The sequence below is a fragment of the Microcaecilia unicolor genome, chromosome 3, assembly GCF_901765095.1.
Source record: "Microcaecilia unicolor chromosome 3, aMicUni1.1, whole genome shotgun sequence".
In the NCBI taxonomy this organism is placed as follows: Eukaryota; Metazoa; Chordata; class Amphibia; order Gymnophiona; family Siphonopidae; genus Microcaecilia; species Microcaecilia unicolor.
Genome location: NC_044033.1, coordinates 114,024,550 through 114,046,953, shown reverse-complemented (window position 1 = coordinate 114,046,953; position 22,404 = coordinate 114,024,550). Strand labels below are relative to the sequence as shown.

At 43.0% G+C, this 22,404-nt stretch overlaps 1 protein-coding gene across 1 annotated transcript in view; it reads right to left on the bottom strand.

Annotated features, from left to right (window-relative positions):
• Positions 1–22,046, bottom strand: part of CRLS1 (cardiolipin synthase 1) — a 60,697-nt gene extending 38,651 nt beyond the window's left edge. Inside the window, exons 1-3 of the mRNA XM_030196310.1 lie at positions 21,555–22,046; positions 8,446–8,583; positions 268–397 (exon numbers count right to left, since the gene is read on the bottom strand). Coding sequence (XP_030052170.1) covers positions 268–397; positions 8,446–8,583; positions 21,555–21,992 — 706 coding nt within the window. The 5' untranslated portion in view covers positions 21,993–22,046. The remainder of the gene's footprint in view (positions 1–267; positions 398–8,445; positions 8,584–21,554) is intronic.
• Between the last annotated feature and the right edge of the window lie 358 nt (positions 22,047–22,404).

Genomic DNA, 22,404 nt, shown 5'->3' with positions numbered 1-22,404 from the left:
GCCTCAAGTCTCCACTGAGCAGAGTCAGTTCAAACAGAGCATTTCAAAATGAGAATAAGCCAGTTTACCAAAACAGAAAGCTAACTGGATTCCCCTAGAAACAACCCCCATTTTCACATATAATTTCTGTATATAAGAGAAAAGATTCTTTCAAGTGTCACCCTGTTCATATCTATAGGATCACCACCTGTGGGGGGGAGGGGGGTATACAACTGTACGCAATAATTTTTCCCAGATAGCAGGAATCTGATACTATTGAATTCTTACCTGGAATAAGATCTGTGTAAGTTAAGCAAACATACAGGACACTGATAAGTATTTTATCTGCCAGTGGATCAAGGGCACTTCCCAAAACAGATTTCTGATTAGCCCAATTTCGTGCAATATAGCCATCCAACTGTGAAAAAAAAAAAGGGTGAAAGAATCAACAAAATTAAAAGCAAAAACTTTCACAGCATTTATAAGTCCTTTAGACATGGAGCAAACCATTTGCCAGAGGCATATGCAGCACTTTGAACCCTTGAAAAACTATTTCCGCCACTTCTGGGACCATTTCCTGATGTTACTGCCCTGAGCAATAGCCGATAAGGAGGGCCTTGACAAGAAACAATTTGCAAAGCAGAGGATCCTGTCACAAGCCTCATGTTTTGGAGAGCTGGTTGGGAGAAGAAAGGGTTTTAAATGCATAAGGGCCCCCAAGTTATAGATGTTAGAATTGATTCATTTTAAAGTTAAGTTTGACATCCCTGTGATATTTGATGTTTAGACCGCTACTAAATGGACTTGGGAAAAATCCACAATTTCGGGAATAACTTGTATAAAATGTTTGTACGTTTGGGTAGCTTGCCAGGTGCCCTTGACCTGGATTGGCCGCTGTTGGGGACAGGATGCTGGGCTCAATGGAGCTTTGGTCTTTTCCCAGTATGGCATTACTTACCCTATATAATAATTCTCACCTCCAACGTTCTAATGTGCCTGGTACCATGGCTCCCTCGGAGGTGGTCTGCTAGGCAGTTCAGAATGCACTGACGTCAGTGATGTCACTGACAGCTGATTCCAAGGCAAGGGGAGGAGTAGGGAAACACGCTCCGCGTGTTTCCCTACTCCTTCCCCTGCCTGGGAAACAGCTGTCAGTGCCCCCCTCGGCGCAACACCCAAGCCCCTGCCCTGCAAAACCGCGAGCCAGGCAGGGGGAGGAGTAGGGAAACATGCAGAGCGTGTTTCCCTACTCCTCCCCCTGCCTACCAATAAGATCTCAGTGCCCCCCTCCTCGGCGCAACACCCAAGCCCCTAACCCCCCTCTCGGGCACATCAACTCCCTCGCCACCCGCAGCCGCCAATACTAACGCTGTCCGGCCGCTGCTGCTTCTCCTATGGAGCAGCAGCGGCCGGTACAAAAAGAAAAAAGCCAAAAAAAAAGATTTTTAACCTGAAACGCGGCTCCTTAGACAGCCATCTGGCATTGGCTGTCGTCACTGCAGCCGCTCCTCCTCTCCCCTCCACGTCACTGCCCCTGCAGGAAGACCCCGGAGGAGCACAGCGACGTCAGAGGGGAGAGGAGGAGCGGCTGCAGAGATGACAGCCAATGCCAGATGGCTGTCTATGGAGCCGCGTTTCAGGTTTAAAATCTTTTTTTGGCTTTTTTCTTTTTGTACCGGCCGCTGCTGCTCAACAGGAGACGCAGCAGCGGCCAGACAGCAGCGGCCAGACAGCGTTAGTATTGGCAGCTGCGGGTGGCGAGAGGGTTGATGTGCCCGAGGGAGGGGGGTAGGGGCGTTGGACATGGGTGGCTGCAGGGGGGGCAGGGAAGAGGGAGGTGGGGAGGTGGTCCTGAGACCAGATTGGTAGCTGCAGGGGAGACAGAAGGGACGCTGCAGGTGGGGCAGGGGGAGAGGAGGGTCACTGGATATGGGTGGCTACAGGGGGGGCAAGGGGAAAGGAGAGGAGGGTCGTTGGACATGGGTGGCTGCAGGGGGGCAGGGGAGAGGAGGGTCGCTGGACCTGGGTAGCTGCAGAGGGAGAGGAGGGTTGCTGGGCATGGGTTGCTGCAGGGGGGGCGGGGGAGAGTAGAGTCGGACATAGGTGGCTGCAGGGGGAGCAGGGGAGAGAGGAGGGCCGCTGCACATGCGTGGCTGCAGGGGCAGAGGAGGGTTGGTGGGGTGGGGATCCTGAGACCAGATGGGTGGCTGCAGGGGGGGCAGGGGAGACAGGAAGGACGCTACAGGGGGGGGATTACCTTGCTTGCGCCCCGTTTCATTGCCTACCAAAACGGGCCTTTTATACTAGTGTACTTGTAAAATGTATGTCATAAAAACATTAAAAATAATAAACACATTTTAAATCTGTTTTGGTCCTTTTCCAGGTAAATATCATTTAAGTTTTAGCAAGGGGCCAATTCTGGAACTGTTTAAATAGTTTACATGCTTTATTACTATTAGAGTTAAAAAGATTTACGTCTCACTTTTAAGCAACGTGTACATTTTTTGTCCATCTGGAGGCATATTTTCAAAGCACTTAGCCTCCCAAAGTTCCATAGAAACCTATGGAACTTAGCCTCCCAAAGTGCTTTGAAAATATGCCTCCTGGTCTTCTTATATCCAGCTGCTTAGCCCCAAAGTAGTTTTATTTTACATCAGATGGGAGAGGTTGCTCTACCGACTCCAACCCAATTTATTATATTATTTTATTTAAAAATGTATAATCCCCACCATCTTCCATTGTGGATAGTTCACAAAATAATGCTCGCAATAACATCAACATAATAGCTAAAACAGACACATCAACAGTACGTAATAAATAAAATCATTACAAAGCAAAATCAAAAGCCTGATGGTTTAAAAATTAAAAAAAAAAAAAAAAAAGGTGGAGTTTTACCTGTTTCTTGAAGTACATAAGTACATAAGTATTGCCATACTGGGAAAGACCAAAGGTCCATCAAGCCCAGCCTCCTGTTTCCAACAGTGGCCAATCCAGATTACAAATACCTGGCAAGATCCCAAAAAGTACAAAACATTTTATACTGCTTATTCCAGAAATAGTGGATTTTCCCCAAGTCCATTTAATAATGGTCTATGGACGTTTCCTTTAGGAAGCCTTCCAGACCTTTTTAAAATTCCACTAAGCTAACCGCCTTTACCACATTCTCTGGCAACGAATTCCAGAGTTTAATTACAAGTTGAGTGAAGAAACCTTTTCTCTGATTAGTTTTAAATTTACTACATTGTAGCTTCATCGCATGCCCCCCTAGTCTTAGTATTTTTGGAAAGCGTAAACAGAAAGAGAGCACTGGCTGAAAATGACAAATTAGTTGGGAGTGAATTCCAGTTTAGGAGCTGAAACCTATCTTCTCCCTGTATTCCTCCAATCTCACAGACACTTTGGAAGCCACTTATTTCAGGGATGCCACATGAGGCATCATAAGAACAGCCATGCTGGATCAGAACAATGATCCATCTAGCCCAGTATCCTGTTTTTACTAACAGTAGCCAAGTCATGTCACAAGTAGAAGAGGTTCAAACCAGTGCTGCACATTCTCACATAAGCCAGCATTACAGAAGAATGGGGTGATCAATCATTTAGAAAACAGAAACATCCAATAAGATTAATACAAATTCCTCCCTATAAATATATATCAGAGGGAATCTTAAAGCTGATACTGCAACGTCTCAGCACTGTGAACCTATCTAAAGCCAAACTGATAGACAACTCTGCATTATCAAATATTTGTCATGCTGAATTACAAAATGGCTGAGATATTTCTATACAACAGTGGCATCGCCAAGGGTGGGCCCAGGCCCACCCATTTTGAGCTCAGGCCCACTCAGTAGCAGCACACCTATGATGTGGTTGACAGGGATCCCAAGCCCCACCAGCCAAAAACTCTCAACAACTGCATACCTTGTAAATAGCAGATCTTCACCTGCAGCAATGAGCAACTGATACATGCTGTGTGTGTACTAGTTGGATTTTTAAGTAACCCTAAACCCTAGGTGAGAGGGCTCCTTATATAGGTCGGATGGCAGTGAGTTCCATAAGGAAGGAGCTGTAAAAGGAAAAGGCAGAATGGCCTGTAGTCTCAAATTGAAAGCAGATAACAGAAGGGATACATAAACAACTCAAAAGCAGAGTACAGTGAGCATACAGGACAATATGAGAGGACAGGTTAAGAGGGAACAGAGGCAAAGATGGGTCAGAATCAGAATCTTAAACTGGATCATGAACTGAATAGGAAGCCAGTGATGTTGGAATAGGAGTGGGGTTACTCTGTCAAATTTCTTTGCTGAAGAAAAAACAAACACAGACAGCAGTATTCTCATTAGACTGAAGATGTTTGAGCAAAGCAGAGAGTTAAGGCCAGCAAAAACTACATTGCAGTAGTCAAGAGAGGACAGAACAGAGGCATAAAGAATAGCCATGGAAGCAGAAGGGTCAAAATATTCCTGTATAGAGCGAAAATGGCGTAGAGAGAGAAAACAGATCTCAGAGACTGCGAAAAATCTAATGGACAAAGTAAAGCTGTTGATCCAGGTTAACCCCAAAATAACAGAAGGCAGTGACTAAAGGAACTGATTTATTAAAAACTGAAGGAGACACAGCTGGAGAGGATGGGTGGGCAGTAAGCCAATACGAAGCCGTCTTGGTGGGGTTAAGAATCAGGCAATTACCATAGAGACTATGTCTAAACAAAACTGAATATTGGAAAGAAGTAAAAGAGTATAATTGGTTTAACTGTAAACAGAAATATTGTGATTCTAAATTTAAGTGAAAATGGGGTTAAGAAAAACATGGAAAAGAATGAGGGCACTCCACAAGGAAGAGAGGGGGCAGAGAAAGAAGATGTGATAACAGAATAAACACAATCAGAGAGAAATGACTGAAAAACAGTGGAGAATGACACCAGAAAGGCCTAGGGAGGATCCAGAGAGATGGCAAGGGCAACCTTGCCTCATTCAAAGCTGACATAAGTCATTGATCAAGGCAGTAAGCAAGGTCTCAGTACTATGTTGTGGCTTCCCAATATGTCAAAAGAAGTGTACAATCATAACATATACCTAATCATACAATTTCAAATATAACAAAATTCACATAAAAGTTATAAGAAAGACTGACTGAACAAAATATTTCTGAAATAAATGTTTTTAAATGTGTATGGAAATGTAAATACGAATGTTATTGTTTAACAAAAACGCCAAACAGCTTGATAGATAAAAGAACTATCAACTATCAAATACTTTTAAATGTACACATTTAAAAATTGGAAAACCTAATAAAAATGATTAAAAGAAATTCTCAAATGACTGGAGATACCATACCTGTACAAAAATTATTTCGTGTACAAAACATGCCAACTTAAATGTTATTCTTGTTTCAAAAGGGAGCCAGTGGAGTTGCTCTTTAAAATTTCTCAGATCCACAGATCAATTTGTCAGCAGTACTCTGTATAAGTTGAATTTTTCTCATTAATTTTGTTGAAAATTCCAGAAAATAATGAGTTACAACAGTCTGTGTCATCATTGTATATTGCATCAAAAGAACAAAATGGTCAACAGAAAAATAAGATCAAACAAGCCTGAAATATTTAAGCTTAAAAAAGTATTTTTGAATAAACTGTTCACTTGTGATTCAAAAGTAAGAGCAAAATCTAGAAGTTCACCAAGCACTTTAGTGCGATCCACAGTAAGACACATATCCATCAAAGAAATTGAGAGAGAGAAGTCACGATCAGAGTTGGAACACCATTACACTGATGGGTGGGTCCAGGAGGGGGGCTCTTTCTGGTCATGGGGGGGGGAGGGGGGGAGCAGGCGTAGCACAGTTTCGGTGTCAGCTGAAAATGCACTGGCATTTTCAACTGAAACCAACAAGGATAATCACAAATTTTGGGCGGGTTTTAGCACTGAAAATGAACCCCCCCCCCCCCCCCCCAAATCAGTCAGTCAGTCTCTACACAGTATGTCTGTTTTAGTCCATTTTTGCTGCATTAGGTGGAGATGAAAACGGTAACGGGATTCAAAACTGCATGGGACAAGCCAGGGCTGCAGAAAGGGGGGAGCAGGGAGGGCAAAATTCCCCGGGCCCAGCACCAGGATCTCTCTCTCTCCTGCTCCTAACGGGACCCGGGTGATCGCATCCCAACAAGAACAGGAGAGAGAAAACTCCGGCGCTGGCCCCCCCTTGCACTGCCCGCCAAGCAGCTGCTGGGCTGCACATGCTGGGTTTTGAAACAGAGCATGCACGGCGTGAGAGAAAAGCAGCCGCAGGGGAAGGCAATGTGGCAGAAGAAAGAGCAGAGCTGGAGGAAGACCTGTTCTGCTGGCGGGGCCTCGAGATCCCCACCTGCCAAGGCATTTGCAGTTCCGGCGGGCGGCCCTGCCCCGGCTCAATCTCTCAGCGGCCCTGGGATAAGCACAAAGGAATCCTGTTTTCAAAGAATGGATCCAAGGACTATTAACAGCGATTGGGTGGCAACACCAGTAATTGGGAAGCAAAGCCAGTGCTGGGCCAACTTCTACGGTCTGTGCCCTGATCGTGACGAAATAGATATAGATGGGCTGGAGTGTAACTTTTAAGGGGCTTCGACGTTAACTTCAGAAATTTTAGTACAAGAACAGTGCTGGGCAGACGTCTATGGTCTGTGCCCTGAAAATGGCAAGGACAAATCAAGGCAGATATACATATGAAGTATCACATACCATGTGTAATGAGTTTATCTTGTTGGGTAGTCTGGATGGACCGAACATGTCTTTATCTGCCGTCATAGACTATGTTACTATGTATTAGTGCCTAACGCAGCTTAGTAAAAGGGCACCTAACATGCTTGTCTATTGACCATCCCATTAACCATGTACAGTAAATCTCTAGGTGAAGAGAATTCTTCAACCTAATGGTCATGGTATACCTGCTGATATGCAGCCTTGAGCTTAGGCAAGGGGTTCTCATACAATTTGCATGCCGCCTGTCTAACAAGTCTCCTTGCCAAAAATATTTCTGAGGAATACAACCACCACCGATGATGTCAAAGATAGTTGAATTTTTGGAATGCCAACAGGAGTTCCAAGTGCACAAGATCATTCTTCTACAGGTCCTCTGAACCCCCAATGTTCCAGGATGTGCTTTAGCTCAATTCTTTCCTGGCATTTCTATCACTATAACTGGTCCCTTTTTCTACAGCCGAGAACAAATCTACAACTTGGACCTAAATTGTATCAGACCAAGAAAGTTGATGACCATCAACACTACATAAAGCTCTCCACACTCAAAAAAGACTCTGAAGAACAGCAAGGGTCCTGTTTATTAAGCAGCTTTATAGGCGAGTTAACATTTTAAACACGTTAACCATGTACGTGTCTACAATATCCCTATAGGCGCCTACATGATTAGCACACGCGCTAAAAACACTAACGCACCTTAGTAAACAAGGCCCTAAATCTAATACAAGGCCAACACTACATGTCAATCATTTTAATAACTTGAGACAAACTCACAGCTTCCATAGCTGATAGGAAAGGCTCAATTTGCGAATTAGAGACTGTGATGAAGTATATAGCAAACTGCCAGTCCCCGCTTAAGCACACTCCCTCAGAGGACCACAATAAGAGGCCTAGCTCTGGAGTACTCAGCAGGGAGGGCATGGTTTAAAACCCAGAGCAGAGACAAACCAAAGAGGCCCAGGGGGTGAAGAAAGGAACAACCCTCCAGCATATGCCTCTACAACTTACATATAAAGTACCAGAAGACTGGCCAAGATAGAAAATTGTTCTCATTTGAACACGTGTTTGTTTAATACTGACTTCAAGTTGATAATCCATTCCTCGGCACACTGACTTTTTGTGGCTTGGCAGGAGCCAGTTCCCTGTGATGGTTGGAGCTCAACTGCAAGCTGATTTATGCTTACTACAGAGTTATCAGGCCTGTGAAGAGAACAGGCTTCAAAGTATTTTTGTTTGAATATACAAGTAAGAGTTTTGTTTTACTATTTACACTGTGGTTTGCATGTGTGTGGAGGCTCTGTGCCCAACCCCTGTCCATGCTATCACAGAGATCTCATCTACATGCAAATTAAAAATCACCAAGCAGCACTATCAACTCAAGTCTACCTTAGGAAAAAACATTTCCAATAGGAAAAATAGGTCAAAAATTCCTGAATAGGGGTGGGGGTGAGAGAAGAGTGAGAAAAACCCTCACATCCATCAACCCCCCCCCCCCCCCACACACACACACACACACACACAAAAAAAAAAAAAAAAAACCTACCACCACTGTACTTGAAGTGTTAAAAATCACTACCATCTGGGAATGCTACTCAAATATAGCCAGAGAACAAAACTGGTTTAGTAGCAATAGTTTCACCATCTATACGCCTGGCTGCCTCTATACAGTAAATATTTAGCTGCAATTCTGTAAAAAGGTAATAAAAATAAAATTTAAAAAATCTTTACAACTTACCAAATCTGTCAACCCAGCCAAAGCAAACACACCCAGTGCAACAGCAAAATCTTCTTCAACAATGAGATAACCCAGAATGGGTGACAGCCCAATTCGTGCCATGCAAAGAAGATTTGGAATGGTCCATGGGTTTTCATACTGAAATGCATAAAAGAACCCAGTTGTTGAAACAACCAAATTTTAAATTGGTCCCTATAAGCAATTTTTCAAGTTTAGTCTCCTTCCTATATATGATTTTTTTTTTTAATGCTGTCAAATGAATCACAAACAATACACAGAGTAAGTTAATGATGACAGATAACCAACTGGCAAACAAACACAGCAAGGATGACAAATGAAACAGCAAACAGTCAGGAGGACTGACTCAAAATGGGCATGACTCAAAATGGGCCTGTGTTTTGGCCACCCGGCCTGCATCAGGAGTCCAATGCCACTTCTGTAATGAACTAACAGTCCAATCGAGATGCCTTAGATGTCTAGATCCTTTTTCTCTTCCCCCCAGACTTTCAGACTCAATTCACTAGAAAAACAAGTCACCATTTAGAACAGTGTGTTAATAGCGGCGCTAGATAATATTGTTACTATGAAGGCCATTTCTGTTGAGACGACACAAACTCAGACCTGGTATCACCCCAGCCTCAGACTATGCAAACAGCAAGTGCGAAAAGCAGAACGCCAGTGGAGTAAGGTACGAACTGAGTCAAAGAAAAACTAGGCAGTGTCAGCATTACTTCTTGACTCAACTTAGAATGGCCAAGAAATCTTTATTTCTCTACTCAGATACGTCAGGCTTCAAACTTCATCGAAGCAGCTTTTCTCTACCTTGAAAAAACAAAGCCAGAGGTGAACAACACCTCATTTGTACTCAAATGTATTAGCTGCTTTCTTTGCTGACAAAATAGATAATCTGCAAATGTTTCCAGCAGTTGCAATTACATCATATGATGCTCCTGCCTACTGACATTCTTTCGATCTCCCTTCTAAGACCTCATTTCATAAATTGTCTAATCTGTCAACCACCTGCTGTCCTGTAGATCCTTTGCCCTCAAATTGGTTGAAAATACCTTCTCTGGGACTGCTACCATATCTCTGTTCTATAATAGTAAATAGTTTTTAAAAGAGGTCATGATTCCTAAGGCCTTGAAGGAAGCGTTGGTCAGACCAATTCTAAAAAAGAAACCCATTTCACTTGATCCTTAACTTCCAAATAATTACTATCCAGTCTCAAACCTTCCATTCATGACTAAGATATTGGAAACAATTGTGTTCTCTCAATTACAGTCTCTCTCAGAATCTATCAATGCGCTTCATCCGCAACAATCCTGCTTCAGGCAGGGCTACAGTACAGAGACGGTAAGAACAGTTCTCCTTAGTGAATTACACTCACAATTAGAACAAAGCCAGATTGCACTGGTCATCTCCTTAGACCTATCCGCATTTGATCTAATTGACCATAACCTTCTTTTACAACATCTACACTCACTAGGCATTGCTGGTACCGTTCTTCTCTTTTTTAGAAGATCGTTTAATGTGGTTCCCACTTCAGAATCCCACTCCACTTCATGTGGACTTCCCCAGGGATCAGTTCTATCACCTACTGTTTAACCTATTAATGAGTCCTCGGACACTACTCAAATCACTTGGAATTAGTTCTTACTCCTATGCTGACAATTTTCTGTTAATTCAATTCATTATACAAATCCATCCTCCATTGATTTGAAAACAGTTCAAGACTGTCTCCAACAGATAACTAGATGGCTTGCTGAACATCATCTGGTCCTAAACCCCGACAATAGCTTCATGGATTCACAGGCCACAGTCCAATACCCTTATTAATCCCAAGACTGTTTGACAGATTACTCCTGTACCTTCTTTTAAATATCTTGGGGTGATTGATAATTCCACCCTCTCCTTTAGTAACCAGGTCTCTTTGTGAAGAAATGATTCTACTTCCTCCGACAGTTGAATTCGGTAAGAAATTAACTAGATCAAGACTCGCTATGTATTCTCTCTCATGCTACGGCTACTGTAATATTATTTATGCTGGTATCACCAAAACCAACCTGAAACGTCTACAAACCATTCAAAACACAGCAGCCACCATCATTTGCAGGGCTTCTAAATATGATAGGGCCATCCCTCTTCTGCAATGATTACATTGGATACCCAATGAATTTAGAAATTTAAAATTCTTACATTGACAGATATATGTACCCTCGGGGAAGGAGCGCCTATCCAGGAAAACCGGATAAACGGTACCTTGACTGGGAGGAGCGTACTGGAGGGGATTCTTTGTGATAGAAACAGAAGGTTCCCATAAAGCGATCCACACTTGGGTTTTGTTTTCTTCATTCCACAGGACCATGGCGTCGGAGGCATTTATGAAGTGGGTCATGGAGCAGATGCAGGCCCAGCAGAAAGCAATGGACCTGGAGTTTAAGAATGTTCAAGCAGCAGGCACAACAGCAGACACTTCTACAGCTGCTGGAGACCCAGACCTAGGGAACTACAACTTTGCAGCCGAACTGCACTAGGGGGAGGTACAACAAAGCTGAGGTGGGTAGTTCATTGAACCAGGACACCTTGAGCAGAGTGGCTGAAGGGGCTGACCTTCACTAACCTGGAGATGATTTGGAAGCTTTTTAAACTATTTTTGAGAGGGTAGGTACTATCTCAGGGTATCCCATTAGCCCCTGGGGAGGCCAAAGCGGCTTATAGGGCTCTGGATAGTGCCCTGGATTATGGTTCTATGAGGTCAGCTATCCAGGACAGATTAGGCCTCATAAGGAAAACTACCAGAGGAAATTTCAAGGCCAGACTTTTTTGAAAAAGATAGGCCGAGGTCTGTGGCCCAGCACCTTATGGATGTGGCCCAGCTAATAGTCTTGGAACAGTTTTTGAACATTCTCCCTCCATTCGTAAAGACCTGGGTGACAAGGCAGGGAATCGGGCCTATTAAGGAGGCTACCTTACTGGTTGAGTGCTACATGGAAGCAGAGAAAAGTTGGCGGGAAAAGAAAGATGAGCCTGTGTTGAGAAAAGCCCCAGTCAACTCAGTAGGGGGGGGGGGGGAGGAAGACCTACTTTCCTGTGGGCTAGTCAAGAGGGTTCCGAGAAAGGTATAGGGAAGGGAAGGGAAATGGGACTTGATATACCACCTTTCTGAGGTTTTTGCAACTACATTCAAAGCAGTTTACATATATTCAGGTACTTATTTTGTACCAGGGGCAATGGAGGGTTAAGTGACTTGCCCAGAGTCACAAGGAGCTGCAGTGGGAATTGAACTCAGATCAAAGTCCACTGCACTAACCACTAGGCTACTCCTCCACTTAGGGGTCCTAAACCTTGGGAACCCAGGAAGGTGAAATGGGAAACCTCAGACCCAGACAGGAGACTGACCCGAGCTTGAGGTGCTTTGCATGTAACGAAGCACACTTCCAAAAAAAAAAAAAAACTGCCCCCAGATGGCCTGTTCATTCTCAGAACTGACACAGGACAGTCAGGGAGGCCCTACAAGACAAAAATGCCCTGAGAAGGGGAGTGCAGATGGCTGGGATTGAGGCTGTAGTAGATATTGGGAGTAACCAATTCCTTATGTCAGGAACCCTGGCAAGAAGATGAGAAATTTTTAAGGAATAGTGCAGGTCCACTGTGTCCATGGAGACATAGGAGCCAACATTTCAAAATTATTGGGGGTGCTAAGCCCAATGGAAATAACCCCTCCCTGGACACATACAAGGAATTTTCTCAATATTGGGGGTGCTCAAGCACCCACAGCACCCACAGAGTCGGCTCCAATGCATGGAGATATTGAAAAGAAACCTACCTATGAGATAGAACTAACCTAGGAAGGAAGAACTCTTCCATTAAAAGTAGTGGTGGTGGAGAAATTACCTTTCCCTTTGATCCTGGGGAGAGACTGGGAGGGAATGGAGGAGATCATATCCCTAAAGGAAGCCTGAGTTGCGTCAAGGTCTAAGAATTAACCTAAACCCAAGGACAAGGATTTGAGCCTAGGAGAAATTTTCCCTTTTGCCACTCAAGAGGTCCTAGGAAGTCCCAGGAAAACCAAGATATATAAAGCCAATAAGAGAGCCAAAAAATGCAAAGTTATTGCCCCCAATGAACATAGAAGCCCTCAGTAAAGATACAATAGATAAGTTTCAGCATTTCCGTAAAGAACAGTCAGAGGGCCCAACTCTTAAAACATACTGGGACCGGGTGGTGGAAGGACGGGGGGGGGGGGGGGGGGGGGAATGCACTCTCTACTTTACCAAGATAAATGACTTATTTATACCAGGAGGAAAAGAAATGGGAGCAAGGGGAGCACAAACATTAGTAATTCATATGGCGTTTAGAAGGACCTTAATCATGCTGGCCCATGACCACCCCCTTAGAAGGACATCTAGGAGAACATAGTACCATCAGTCGCATTACCCGTTCAAAATAGCCCTGATAAAATGGCCCCTGACAAAAAAAGCTCCCGACATAATAGCCACTGTCAAAATGGCCTGCCTACAATATAGCCCCTCCCCCCACCCCCGACAAAAGGGCCCAATTAGGATGCCCAGAATATGGTACTGCATTTTTTTCCCTAATAATCTTACCTTGGCAAATAGGACAAGGTTGGTAAGACTATGAAAATGAAGAAAATATTGTTTTGTTTTTTATTAGTATGTTGATGGAAGAATAGTTTCCTTAAACAGCAGAACAGATCATGTATACCAGCTGACAGCTATAGAATTGTGTTTACTTATATATGCTTTATACAATGCAATGCTGCTAGGAGCCTTTATTAGTGAAGATTTCAGTTATAGCTTATCATCTTTTTTTGTGATGTGTTATTTTTTTCTAGGGGGCTATTTTGTTATATTGGGGGTGGGGCCATTTTGTAAAGGGCTATTTTGTTAGGGGCTGATTTGTCAAGGGATATTTTGTTTTGGGGCTGTTTTTGTCAGGGCTATTATGTCGGGGTGCCTACACAGCGACTCTTTTTGGCCCCAAATTTACTAGGAGGTGAGGGAGTACCGTGTCCAAAATGACAGAAAGTGTCTCAATGGCTCCGTGAGAAAAGTACCTTAATCCCCTTGTCTGTGGTAGTTCTGTGGTAGAACAACCCATGGATTGGGTAGGGATGGATATCATTGGACCCCTGTATTGTAGTACTAGGGGCCACCAGTATAAATACATAAGTAATGCCACACTGGGAAAAGACCAAAGGTCCATCGAGCCCAGCATCCTCTAGTCTATCCACATATTTTTCTGCTTCAGTGTGCACATTTTAATAACTGTCACTTAGCTTTACTCCTCTTACAAAGGCTTTCTTGAATGTTGGATGCCAACTATTTTCTTCTTGCTTCAGTGGACCAGGAATCTCCAGCTTGTCCAGATAAAACCTAGCACACCTACTTTCCTGACTTTAACAGCTCGATAAAAGAAACCTATCTTCCTTATGTGTGCAATTTTCTTTTGAGTACCTGAGCAGTTTGGGTTACAGAATTGTATGCGTATACGGTTTTCTGAGTAAACTGTCTCTAACCCAAGGAAAATAAAATTAAATCAAACCTTTCCTATTTCGCACCCAATGCTCTCTCTCATTCAGGTTGCAGAAAGTGTCAATTTCTAACAGCCAAAACAAGTCAAATTAGCGGGCACTGTCTGTATTGCTTTTACACATGGAAGGACAAATTAGTTTAGACCCCACAAAGTCTGACAGCCCCTTGTTTTTGAATCTGGTGCTTAGAACCATTAAATTACTTTCTTGGTGTTCTAACTTTCTCTTTAAAATGCTTTCACAGTTTAGCTCATGAAAGCTTGGCACTGGCATTTCTTAAGCTTTCCCCTGTTAAGCTTTAATCGAGAGCTTCAGGATAGTCAGAACTGTGCCACCAAATTTTCAGCTGCTAAAACACCTCTGTATGACTCTTACAACTTCCTAAGGTTTTAAATTTATTTCTTTCCTATCTGTCATGAAAAACATTCATTCATTCAAGAGAATACCTAACCCCGCATTTGCTCTTTCAGACACCTCCTATCACTCCCCCAGTCTCTTTTTCTTACTGGGAGAATTATTTTCCTAAGGAACACACATACATTTACACACATTACAGAAATCACTTCCTAAATAGATTTCAGACCAAGGTTCAGAAAATCAGTCAATTTATAAGGCATCCTGACATAGCCTCCATACGGTTTCCTCCCAACTGACAAAATCATGTTTAGAGTTCTCAGAAAGCCATGTGCCTCTGCCTCATGGCTGCACAAGACAGCCACAAGATGGTGACAGCTACAGCCTCATGCCACCCTTAGTACTCCTCTTACAGATCAATTAAACCCCCTCACACCATTGAATACAGAAGTTAAAAGTAATATGCACATTTTTGGCTTTGCCAAGTTCAGGTTGTTGGTTCAAGCCTTGGTTTTGAGCAGTTTGTATTTCTGCAATATTATATTTGTGGGCTGCAAATACTACTACTACTACAAATCAAATAGGTGGGAAAATGTGGGATACAAATGCAATAAATAAATAAATAAAATTGTTAAAGAATACTGCAGCAGTAGCTAGTGAGTCAGATAACTGTATGTCCCAGGGAGGGCCTAGGGGCAGGTATTCTCAACCCAGTTCTTGGGACACACCTAGCCAATCAGGTTTTCAAGACATCCACAATGAATATATATGAGAGAAATGTGCATGTAAATTTGTCTCCTGCATAGTCACTCATGGATATCTTCAAAAACAGAATGGTTTGCTGTTGTCCAGAGCAGGGATTCTGTACCCACCAAGTGAAGACTGCTTCAGTGTCCCGTAGGGCTGGTGAAATCAGACAGGTTTTACTTTGTATCACAAAATGGCAAGGGAGGAATTTCTCATGCCACAAACATCTGCATATGTAGTATAGTATAGCCAACTAGCTTAAGTATACCCAAGGGTTGAGACCGTATCAGGTAAATCAGAGCCAATTGACAATGCTAATTGGTGCCATCCAACAGCCAGCTCGTACTTTCAGTGCCTAAGTCTGGCACTGTAAGTCTGGACACTCAAATTCTACTATCTGTTCTGTCATGTCCAAATTACAGCTAAAATGAACAGGTAGAACTTAACTATGCCTCTCTCAATAAACACATCGGGTTTTCATGGCCTCTTCATAGCTTTTGTATTTTACCTAAAAACATAAGCATGGCCATACTGGGACAGATCAAAGGTCTATGAAGCCCAGTATCTTGTTTGCAGCAGTGGCCAGTCCAGGTCATAAGTACCTGGTAGGATCCCAAAAGAGTAAAACAGATTCAATGGTACTTAATCCAAGAATAAACAGTAGATTTTCCCATCTTAATAATGGCGACACTAACTGCTTTTACCACATTCCATGGTAATGAATTTGAGTTCAATGAGTGAAGAAATATTTTCTCTGATTTGTTTTCAGTGTACTACTTAGTAGTTTCAGTGCGTACTGCCCCCCCCCCCCCCCCCCCCCCAGTTATTGTAGTTTTGTAAAGAGTAAACAAGCATTTCACGTCTGCCCGTTCCACTCCACTCAGTATATAGACCAGTGAGTCCCAAACCTGGTTCGGGAGGCACCTCAGCCAGTCAGGTTTTCAGAATATCCACAGTGAATGTTCGAGAGAGATCACAAAGAGCAGCAGTAGGATTTTTGAAATGGCCACCTCTGGATTTCAAAACCAGTGCTTTAAGCACTAGGCCACTCATCCACTTTCTATCCCAGAGCTTGCCCCATTTGACATTGATGACAGCTACTTCTGGATCCATATAGGGTCATCTTAGAAGCAGATTCTTTGGATAGGGCCCAGTTATGTATGAAAGTTCTGCTGTGGGAGGGGACTCAACTTCTCATAGCATATGTAGTACTGAAATATGAAGTTAAAACTTTTTTTTTTAATTGTACCTTATTGGTGAATATGTTTTTACACACACAAAATAGAGGAGGGTGTCTGCCCACACACAGTCATGTCAGTGTATTCCAAAGGAGTATGTGGCCTTAGATAGTGGAGCGGGTTCTGTCACTGACTGACTTTGCAGGCTCCTGCAGTTTGTAAATTTTCTCCAGCAGCTGAAGAACGTAGGAGGTGCACCTTCCATTGGCAGACTCTGACCAGTTGTCTCGCCTCTGCATTCCTTTCTGAACAGGTGGAACACATCATCAAGCCAAGGTCAGCTGTGGATATAAAGACAGCCTGCTCTTGGTGACAGAAGGATGGGGGGAAGATTATAAAACACTTCTGTTTTGTACTTCAAGGGTTGAAAATCGGGAGCAGTCTTTCATTGTATGTGTGCAGAGATAAGGGCTAGGAGAGTAAGAGCAAAAGAGTAAGACGGGAACAGAGGGGCCAGAGATGCATAGTCTGAGGGGGTGGAAGAGCACAGGCACTAGCAGTTTGTGCACCTGTGCTGTAGGGTAGTGTGTATTTCTGATCGTTTTTGCATTGGCTTTTGGATACTACTTAAACATTCTAAATTGTTCAGGTACAGGCTAATGAAATATAAGACATTGTTCTGCTGTTGGAATAATACACTAGTGGCTCAGATGTACTCTCTGTGGCCACAACATACCAGTTGTACATATTGCTTACTTGCTGATGAATATTGGTAGAATATGCAAGTGTGACAACTTTTATAAAAGACTAGTAAAACATGCCCGTTTCTGGGGGAAATGAAACAGGCGCTAGCAAGGTTTTCCTCCCGAACCCCCCCCCATCCCTACCCACCCCTTCGGCGTTGTGAAGCCACTGACCGCCATTGCTCCGCACCTCATCAACGCACGCCACCTTCATCCGCTGACGTCATTGCTCCACCCTCGATCTTTGACGCCGTTGCTCCGCCCTCGACGTCATCACGTTTGACGCGAGGGCGGGGCCCAGACACAGTGATTTCGGTGGCTTCACCACCACGAACCCTTCGAACCTGAAGGAAGTCCCCGCAGGAAGTGACACTGACGTCAGTGTCCTCAGAACGTTGAGTGTGAATTTTATTATATAGGATAAGAGTAATGGATTTGATATACCATCTTTCTGCAGTACAACCAAAGTGGTTTATATTTTACTCTCTCTGTCCCTAGTAGACTCACTATCTGTTTTTGTACCTAGAGCAGTGGAAGGCTAAGTGACTTGCTCAGGGTCACAAGGAACCACAGTAGGAATCAAACCCAGTTACCCAGGTTCTCAACCCACTGCAGTGTGACTAAAATGGGTTATATTTGCATAGTTCTGGGTTATTTTGATTAGGTTTACTGAAGTAGTTGAAAACATGCTTGCATATTGTGGATTGCTGCTTTTGAAATAAGTAAAGGGCATATGGATATTTGTGCTGCTTATTGTCTCTTCCTAGAACAAAATCAGGGAAAGGACAAGGGAACAGAAGCCTTAAAACAATTTTAAAAAAATACAAAATGCACTGTGACTTTGTTAGAGGTCCAGTAGCTGTACTGGTTCTCAGAAAACTAGATTCTAGGCAGATTGTGATGTTGTTGGACTGGTATAAGAATTATCCAGAAATGGTGCCTTGTGTGAGTTTTTAAGGGAGAACACAGATCTTTCATCCCATCAAAAGACTGGAATTGTCTGGTATGAAAAGCTCATGGACACCACCTTCTCAGGACAATTCGTGTGTAGATTTTTTTTTTTTTAATTTAGCTCACAGCTTTTTTAATAGTAGCTCAAGGTATTTCCCAATCATCAGAGGTCTAACAATCAAATTTTGTACCTGGGGCAATAAGGAGTTAAATAACTTGCCCAAGATCACAAGAAGCAGCAGCGGGATTTGAACCTGGTTTCCGTAGTTGTCAGGCAGTACTGTAACCACTAGGCTACTCCAAATCCTATTAAAAAAAAAAACATTAAGCTGTCTGCAGGTTGTGATTTACTGTTGTATAATTTGCAATTCCTGCAGTACCTCTTGTTCCCTTTGGATGACTTGCATAGAGTTGGGACATTGTAGCCATGTTTGAATTTGAGATAATCCATTAAAAAGAACAAAAAAAACTAAAAAATACTTCAGCTCTTGATCCCAAGTACATTGTCTGTAGGTGATACAGGTTTGTTTTTGCCTTGCATTGTACATTGATTGTTAAATATTAAGCTTAATTGTGAAAACAAGCTCCAGTCCAAGATGTGCCTGATGACAGCTTCTACTAGGCTTACCTCTATACTATACTTTGCAAAGTACTTCGGAGCAGTTTAGTGCGGATTACATAAAAAGATAGTAGACCGTAACTGTCCAGGAAATACATATCGCCTAACAAGAGTTAATTATGCTAATTATTATTATTAATTACATTTGTACCCCGCACTTTCCCACACATAGCAGGTTCAGTGCGGCTTACATAGTAAATAGAATTACAAAGTCTTGAAGGAGAATGTTACAAGTTGTAGTAAACATAGTAGTAGTGGGGTTTTGAGGATATGTAAATTGAGCATGGAGAGGTAAACAAAGATAGGTTGAGCAAAAGGAGAAGAGATTGGGAGGGGTAAGGAGTAGGAAGGATGGAGAGGAAGAGATTGAGGAATGAGCATAAGGAGATTGTGAGACATGGTCAAAGGTATAATAATCGTCGGGGCAGGAATCGTGGGTGGGCTTAAAAAGTTAAGTTGGGTCATTAGGGTAAGCTTTCTTGAAGAGATGGGTATTCAACATTTTTCTGAATACTGGACAATAACTATCCAAGAACTACATTTTAGCACCCGATAAATTGGGTCAATTAACTCAGAAAAAATTTCTCAAATAACCAGTATTTAAAATTTTACAAAAGGCCAAATAATTAGGATTTATACTACTACTACTACTACTATTTAGCATTTCTATAGCGTTACAAGGCTTACGACTTTCCAAAGGTAACGAGTTCCATACTGCAGCAGCTTGATAATACAATGAATTAAATATAGATTTGTATTTAAGATGTCTAATAGATGGAAATTGTAGCAACATCAAATTACGCATATTATATGAAGACTTCAAGTGAAGTAAGCTAGCCCAGTTCACTAGATAGAAAGGCGCCAGCCCATTTAATATCTTGTAAACAACACAAAGCTTGAACCAAGCCCTTGCCTCTGTTGGAAGCCAATGTAACTTCTTCAAAAGCGGAGCAGCTGACTCAAACCTGGAAACTGAAAATATCAAACTCGCTGCAGTATTCTTTAACAATTTTATTTATTGCATTTGTATCTCACATTTTCCCACCTATTTGATTTGTAGTAGTAGTAGTAGTATTTGCAGCCCACAAATATAATATTGCAGAAATACAAACTGCTCAAAACCAAGGCTTGAACCAACAACCTGAACTTGGCAAAGCCAAAATGTGCATATTACTGCTCAAATGCTACTGCAGGCGCTTTAAAAACAGATGCTATATACTGAATTGAAGATAAGTTTGTCTTTTGAATAAAATTGGACATTTTCTTCGCAATATTTTGGTATTATGTGACCAAGTCCTCTTGAAATCCTAAGGGCCCTTTTACTAAGCCGCGTAAGCATCTACACGCACCCAATGCGCACAAAAATGGAGTCACCGCACGGCTACCACACGGCCCTTGCAGTAATTTCATTGTTGCTGCGCGTCCGCTACACGCGCCCAAAAAATATTTTTTATTTTCTGGTGTGTGTAGATCATTGCCGCCCGGTTACCGCGTAAGACTTTAGGTCAATGGCTGCTGGTAAGATCTCAGACCCAAAATGGACACATGGCAATTTTCAGCAAAAATTTTTAAAAAGGTATTTTTTTTTACAGATGTGCTGAAAAATGATTCTGCGCGTGGCCAAAACATGCGTCTACACTACCACAGGCCATTTTTCAGTACGCTTTTGTAAGAGGGCTCCTGAATGCATTTCTTTGATATAGTAAAGTGAAAAAGAGAGGGTCAATACTACTCTTACACAGTTAAGTGTGGTGGTGGTGGTGGTGGTGGTGGTGGGGGGGGGGGGGGGGGGGGGGTTTGGCCACACAGAAAAAAAGGTTTGGAGAGGAGGTTAGGGCTAAAAGTATATTAAAAGGTATAGTTCTGTGTGCATCCTTTAAGTTTCAAGAAATTGTCATACCTACTATCCATGTACAAACTCACATTTAGTTTTACAATCATTCTTTATGAGCACCTCATTGTATGTGAATATTTTTGCATAACAAACCAATACTCACAACATTATGTGGGTCTACCTTGTCTTTGAAAATTAGGTGGATGTGTACTCTTCAGTCTGTACAAATCTATTGCCAGTTAAGTGCTCTAAATTGTACTTCATTCTGGTGATCTTAGAACTTGTCCCATTCGGGCCAGTCCTCTAATCACCTGCGGCAGGTAAGATCCGTCCATCTCTTTTGCAGGATCTAGAAATGCTGCAGAAGCACCCTTCATAGTTATCATTCCATGGCAAATAATTCTTACTATAATGGATGTTTATCATCAAATATAGAAGAAAACAAATGACAGCTTGCAACACAATACTTAATAAACACGAGAAAACTACCAATCCAAAAAATATAAAATCCTATATTCTCATAATCAAGGCCCGTCATGTTATACTTAGATGAAAAGCAAATGGGGATAAATGCCTCAATCGCCATAAAAATGATCAGGGTTCTTCTGATCTATGGTTGCCACAGCATAAACAGTTAACTATGTTTAAATATACCGACACATTACTACACAATGATTCTTTCTGCGTTCAAATCTCTATTGGATTACTAGTCTTTATTTCCTGGACTGCTATCCCAGATTCAGACTGCCTTCAAGTTTTATTTTCACAAACTCTACTCCTGGGGTCCTTATGCCACGCTGTTTTCTCTCCGACTACAAGAGAAAGCTGTCAGGGGGCTTTTCTTCACCACTTCCTGTTAACAGGCTGGAATACTCCAAGGAATTTACAGTAGACAGATCTACAGCCTATCGTAATATAAAGTAGTTACTGTACCTCTTCCTCAGTTTGCCCAAATACTGTCTTTGGTAGGGGGGTTACAATCCCATTTCTGGATAAGGTTTAAAGCAGCCCTGTTTTCTGACAGTACTTCTTGAGTATTTTAGACCTGGCTACCAATTAAAGCTTGGCTATAAACGACATAACCCGTTACTAAAGCGCAAAGTGAGGAGCTCCCTCGCCTCCTTCATACCAGTTCGGAGAAGCGGCGATCGCTGTGGATCCGGTTCCCGGGTTTCTCGCTCCTCCTCAGGCGCTCGGGCAGATTCCACGCTTTCAGTCCCGGAACAAACTTGATAGAGCCCCATTGTCGCTCCCAGCGTCCGGGAAGATGCAGGGCCTGGCAGACAAGAACGCGGGCAGAAAGCGAGAGCTTCTTCCTAGGCAAAGCTATCACCTTGCAAGCTAGAGACCAGCAGGGCCGCCCCCGCCGATCCTTACAGGGAGCGTCCTCGATTGCTCGCTGTAAGGGGGCGGTGGCTACCGTTCTCCGGCCGCAGCAGGATCCAGGCTCGTGGCGAACGGATACCGCTCCCCAGCCGTGCGCTTCTCCCGGCCGGTTCGCAGCTGCCTGTCTCCGCGCACCCTTTAACACCACAACAGAACCTCGAACCACGAGGGAGGCCAGCATGCTGCTACCGCGCGCACGCCCCACCGAAAACGTCACCACTTCTCCGCAGACTCCTTTTCGGAGGGGGAGGGGGGGAGAATATGGCAGGAAGGTTTAATAGACAGACCAAGTGACGTCAACACGTTGAAACCAATTAGGTTAATCTCTGTTTCCACTCTCCGTGCAGCCGTCACCCAGTACACTCAAACCAAAGCAAACAAACAAAACATTTCCTTCGAACTGACCACACATAGCTGACCATCTTCTAACTGGCTGACTTTTACTTGGCTACATTTAGCCTGCCAGAAGGTAGCCGGTTAGAATCAAGCCAGCTACATCATGTGACTGGTCAGAATCTAGCTGGCTTAGGGTTACCATATTTGTGGAGACAAAAAAAAGAGGCTAGAAAAAAATTAATAGAGTTGCTACCTTT